Consider the following 5,399-nt stretch of genomic DNA (forward strand, 5'->3'; position numbering starts at 1 on the left):
GTACTGCCTGCTGGGGGATGCACACAGCACTGCTGTCCATCCAGCTGTTCTGCAGTCTGTGCCAGATGCTGTGTTGAACTGGAGTTGTTTGCGTGTGCAGGATGTTCATGCTCTGTGTCTGCTGACTCTTTGCAGGTTGTTGGTCAAGTTTCCAGAGCTGAACTATCAGCTGAAAATTAAAGTCTGCATTGACAAGTGAGTCCTGTGCTCTGATCCTGGTGGCGTTGGATGGGGCTACTGGAGTGGGACTTGTTCCTGCTGCCATTGGGTCAGGCTCCATCCCTGCACTGAGGGCCAGCATGACCCCCAGTAGAAGGGGAGGGTGCAGGGTGGCACTGGGTCCCAAGGGTTCGTTCCCATGTGGGGGGGACAGCCTAGGGGCCTTGTGGGACTCGATGTAGTGATACAGCCAGCCCCACACACCAGCTTGTCTGCATCAGGGTGGAAAGGCCACAGCCATGACCAGGTGTCTCTCTCCCCTTTCCTAGGGACTCCGGGGATGTTGCAGCACTTCGGGGGTAAGTGCAATGTTGGGTTTGTGGTTTGGTTTTTTTTTCCTTTTTTTTTTTTTCTTGCTTCTGCTTTTTAATCCTGGCAAACGTCCTACTGCACGTTTGCTCTGAGAGGGCCCTGTCAGCCATGCTCTGTTTTTTCTCTTTTGAGGTCCCGGAAGTTTAACATCCTAGGGACAAACACCAAGGTCATGAACATGGAGGAGTCGAACAACGGCAGCCTCTCAGCAGAGTTCAAGCACCTGGTAGGTACCACGAGCTCTTGGGCTGCTCCTGTTAAGGCCATGTGCCGTCACAGTGTTGCTTCAGCCTGCTCCTTCTCTCCGCAGACCCTGCGGGAGCAACGGTGCGGTAACGGAGGCAGAGCCAACTGCGATGTAAGTGCTGGGGGGCCCTGGGTAGGAGAGCCCTTTGTCGGCAGCTCTGCTCCCTGTCGAGCAGCTGAGCCACGAGGGGAAGCGGGAGCCCTGCCCCAAGAGGGGGTGTCCGCAGGCACCCTCTGGCATGTTGGCAGCTGCCAGACCAGCCCTGAGCAGCAGCGTTGGGCCTGATGGCCATGTGTCAGGCCGAGGGCAGGTGTCTCCTGCATGCTCACTGTGTCCTTTTCCACCCTAGGCCTCGCTGATAGTCACTGAGGAGCTGCACCTCATCACCTTCGAGACAGAGGTGTATCACCAGGGGCTGAAGATTGACCTGGAGGTGAGCTGTGGGTTACTACCTGTTGCTGCCATGGGCCTGGGCGCAGAGGAGCCCTGAGAGATGTCCCAGCCTGTGGTCACATCTTGTCTGTGCAGACCCACTCGCTGCCTGTGGTGGTCATCTCCAACATCTGCCAGATGCCCAATGCCTGGGCGTCCATCCTGTGGTACAACATGCTGACCAACAACCCCAAGGTAGGGCCCGGCGCTGTGGAGGCAGCTGGCAGAGCAGCAGTGCAGGCTTTTGGGACCAGAGTGTCCCAGCAGGCAGGCTGCAGGCAGGGAGAGGGAAGCTGTGGCCTGGGAGCAGGGCTGGGGCAGGACCTGGCCCTATTTCTGTCCCGTGTCCTGCTCAGGGCTGTGTTTTCCCTCGTGCAGAACGTGAACTTCTTCACCAAGCCCCCCATCGGGACCTGGGACCAGGTGGCAGAGGTGCTGAGCTGGCAGTTCTCCTCCACCACGAAGCGCGGCCTCAGCATCGAGCAGCTGACAACACTGGCAGAAAAACTTCTAGGTAACCCGGTGTGGGTGTCCTGCCTGTCCCTGCTGTCCCTTGGGGTGGCTCCCCGTCTGTAAGTGCAATACAGGAGCAAGATCGAGTTGTTTGGGAGGGGAGCAATAATTTTCAGTTGCTTGGTTTTCTCGCAAGCAACACAAACCTTGTGTTGCTCCCTGGAAATGGTGTCTTTGGAAGAACAGCTCTATCTAAATGTTGATGCTCCTGTTCTCTGCCAGGGCCAGGTGTGAATTACTCCGGCTGTCAGATCACCTGGGCCAAGTTCTGCAAGGTATAACTCCCTCTCTTGCCCTGGGCACCTTCCCATGGCTGTTCCCTTCCTCCAAGCCATGCTCATAGCCTCTCTGCCCTCTTCCTCAGGAGAACATGGCTGGCAAAGGCTTCTCTTTCTGGGTCTGGCTGGACAACATCATTGACTTGGTGAAAAAGTACATTCTGGCGCTGTGGAACGAAGGGTGAGCCTTGGCCAGCATAAGTCCAGAGACCCTTGGTTGGGCTGGGCCTTGGGAGGGGTCCCACTACTCCTGTCCTGATGGAGTTGGGTGCCTTGTCCAGGTGCAGGTGGGGTGTCCTGGGATGCTTTTTCTGTCCAGGCCCTGTTGGGTGGTTCAGAGTGAAAACCCACCTGGGAATCCTTAAAATGTTGGTGGCTCTGCTGGTGGCCAGGCCGGGCCCTGCTGCTGCCTGATGCTGTGCAGAGAGCTGGCAGGGTTTACGTCCTGGAATCCTGGCTCTGGTGTCCTGACCCACCCTTGGTCTCCTCGCTTACTGCTGCCCAGGTACATCATGGGGTTCATCAGCAAGGAGCGGGAGCGAGCCATCCTGAGCACCAAGCCTCCAGGAACCTTCCTGCTGCGGTTCAGTGAGAGCAGCAAGGAAGGTGGCATCACCTTCACGTGGGTGGAGAAGGACATCAGCGGTACGTTGCTCTCCCCCCCTCACTGCCCTGGGTGCCGTGCCTTGCTCAGCCAGCGTTCCTGGCTCTGAAGAAGGCTTGGAACCCCATAAGACACTTGCTCTTTGTCCTTGTCCTGACAAGCCCTCTGCCTAGGTTAAATCTTAGAGCCTGGGTGCCCTTTGCTGGTCTCTGCCTCCTGGGTGTCCCTGCCCACGTGCTGCCTATGTGGTGCAGTTTTCCACGGCACTGAAACCACCTGGCAGGTCCCCATCCTGCCCCGTGGTCTGCTGCTGGGTGCCTCGTGAGGCTGAGCATGGCCTCAGGCCGATCTTGTCCTTGCTGCCCCTGGGGTGTTTGAGGAAGGCCTTGCCTTTGCCTGAGGAACGCGGGTGTCTTGCCCTGTGTCAAAAGTCTCTTTGTACAGGGAAGACCCAGATCCAGTCTGTGGAGCCTTACACCAAACAGCAGCTGAACAACATGTCATTTGCGGAGATCATCATGGGCTACAAAATCATGGATGCCACCAACATCCTGGTGTCCCCCCTGGTGTACCTGTACCCAGACATCCCCAAGGAGGAGGCGTTTGGGAAGTACTGCCGTTCTGAGAGCCAGGAGCACTCTGAAGCTACTGACTCAGGTAGTTGTTGACTTTCTGCGCTCCAGCACAGCTCCTGTGTTGTGGGGAGGCTCCAGGGACAGCACTGGTGGAAGAGCTGTCACCAGCCAGGATCCTGTGCTGGTCCCTGGAGGGCATAGCCACAGCATGGGACTAGTGGCAGGGTCCCTGTGGGGTGTGGGCAGGGAGGGCTGCGCAGGGGCTGGGAGGGTGGGCGCTGTCTGCAGGTCTGCGCTCCGGAGGGGGAGGAGAGCGGGGTTCCTCCTCCAGCAGCTGGTGACGAGGCTGCTCGCTCCTCTGCAGGTGCTGCTCCGTATCTGAAGACCAAGTTCATCTGTGTCACCCCGTGAGTGTTCCTGGGGGGTGTCTGTGAGTGCTGGGGGAGGGCGTTTGTGTGCTCAGCCTCGCTTGAGGTGGGGTTTCCTTCCCCCCACTGCCTGGACTCTGCCTGGATGCTGTGAAGCTCCCTGCCTGGGCAGGGGGGACTGTCGGGGGCTGAGCCAGGCTCCGGCTCGCTGCTCTAACCGCAGGCCTGTTCTTCCCCTCCCGGGGCCCCTTTCCTCTAGAGAGCTCTTGGGACTGGCTGTGCCGTGCCCTGGGGCCTGTCGGGGGGGGAGAGGGGGTGTCGGAGAGCTCTGGCCAGGCCCTGACTCCGAAGGTTTCTGTGCTTTTTCCCTTCCTTCCTTGGACAGCACCTCCTTCAGCAACACCATCGACCTGCCCATGTCCCCGCGCACCCTGGACTCGCTCATGCAGTTTGGCAATAGCAGCGAGGGAGCAGAGGCCAATGCAGGAGGGCAGTTTGGTGAGTCTGGTGGGACACAGCACCCGAGAGGGTCCTGGCTGTAGCCACGTACGGGCCCTGTAAACTCCATCTGTGTCTCCCCACAGAGTCGCTGACCTTCGACATGGAGCTGACCCCGGAGTGTGCTTCTTCACCGATGTGAGGTGCTCCGCCGGTGCTCGCGGGGGCCCTCCCAGGACTCGGGCTTCCCGCCTCCAAAGAGCTCCCCCGGTCTCGCCCTGTTCGGTCACAGTTGCTCTGGGCCTTTCCTCGGGAGGAGCTGGGGGTGGGGTCCTTGCCACCTATTCCTTGTTTGACCCAAACGAACACCCCCCTCTCCAGGGTGGTTTCTGTTCGTCTCTTTGGGGGGAGGGGGGATGAACCTTTTTCTATTTCCTTCCATAACAGTTTTTTATTATTGTTTTGCTCATTCAAGTGCCTATTAGCCTCCGATCGCAGCCTCAGTTTTTACAAACGCTTCTGCAGCCCCAGCTGTGCTGCCTGCTGTTGAAAGCTGCTTTCCTGACTGCCAGAGTCCAAAAGCCCGTGAAGATCTTAGGAGCCCAGATTTGCCTCCGGGCACCTGAGAGGGGATCGGCTGGCCCTGGCCTCCGCACGGGTTACCTGATGGGCTGTGTGATGGGGGTCTGCATTGCTGCTGCCCCAGCAGCCCTCCCAGAGCGCAGAGGGATCTCCTCTGCACCTTTGGCCCTGCTTTTGGCCACGAGGACCAGCACACGGCTCAGAGCTGTGAGGTGGATGGGCCCAGGCGCTCCCGCCCTGTGAGGGCGATGCTTCTGCTGGGCTCAGCATGGGCTTTGCTGGGAGCAGGGAGTTTTGGTGGTTGCCTGTGCTTGCCACCAACTTCCTGCTGCAGGCATAGAGATCCAGCTGGCTCCAGCAGCCCCTGGGCTCCTGCTGGGACAACTGGTTTCCCTGCAGTGCAAAGGCTGCCCTGGGGCAGGGCAGTGACGTGTCCCAACATCAGTGCAGGCTTGTGAGTATGCAGCATTTGCATCTTGGGTGTGTTTTGGGACCTGGGTGTAACCACAGAGGCTGCCCCGACCATGGCTCGCCCCGTGGTCAGGCTAGTGACAGGAGCATGGTTGTGCCTCCCTCACTGTGCAGTTAGACCTGTTGGACCCCGGGAGGAGGATGGGAGGCTGCTGGATCCAACGTGACCTGCAGTGGATGGCCTGGCCTGGCCCTTTTCCCTCTGGTATGGCTTGTGATGGCCCGGGCAGCGGGATTGCAGCTTCTCAGGGGCTTCACAAGGCATTTTTGTTGGAGGTTGGCTGTTGCTGTTAAGGTAGGAGGTGGCAAGAGTTGAAGGGAGCAGGATGTATGTAGGGACAGGAATCTGCTGTTGGCCCG

At 59.0% G+C, this 5,399-nt stretch overlaps 1 protein-coding gene across 2 annotated transcripts in view; it reads left to right on the forward strand.

Moving 5' to 3' along the window:
- The window catches only part of STAT3 (signal transducer and activator of transcription 3 (acute-phase response factor)), a 10,090-nt gene that overhangs the window by 4,341 nt on the left and 350 nt on the right, over positions 1-5,399 (forward strand). The window contains exons 10-23 of one of the 2 annotated variants that reach the window (XM_009328272.1): positions 136-195; positions 489-518; positions 664-757; positions 842-889; positions 1,128-1,211; positions 1,307-1,405; positions 1,589-1,724; positions 1,946-1,998; positions 2,088-2,182; positions 2,507-2,646; positions 3,050-3,265; positions 3,545-3,587; positions 3,934-4,046; positions 4,133-5,315. In XM_009328272.1, coding sequence (XP_009326547.1) covers positions 136-195; positions 489-518; positions 664-757; positions 842-889; positions 1,128-1,211; positions 1,307-1,405; positions 1,589-1,724; positions 1,946-1,998; positions 2,088-2,182; positions 2,507-2,646; positions 3,050-3,265; positions 3,545-3,587; positions 3,934-4,046; positions 4,133-4,188 — 1,267 coding nt within the window. In that variant the 3' untranslated portion in view covers positions 4,189-5,315. The remainder of the gene's footprint in view (positions 1-135; positions 196-488; positions 519-663; positions 758-841; positions 890-1,127; positions 1,212-1,306; positions 1,406-1,588; positions 1,725-1,945; positions 1,999-2,087; positions 2,183-2,506; positions 2,647-3,049; positions 3,266-3,544; positions 3,588-3,933; positions 4,047-4,132; positions 5,316-5,399) is intronic. The other variant, XM_009328273.1, reaches the window with a different exon arrangement.

The sequence above is a fragment of the Pygoscelis adeliae genome, unplaced genomic scaffold, assembly GCF_000699105.1.
Source record: "Pygoscelis adeliae isolate BGI_AS28 unplaced genomic scaffold, ASM69910v1 Scaffold977, whole genome shotgun sequence".
Classification (NCBI taxonomy): domain Eukaryota; kingdom Metazoa; phylum Chordata; class Aves; order Sphenisciformes; family Spheniscidae; genus Pygoscelis; species Pygoscelis adeliae.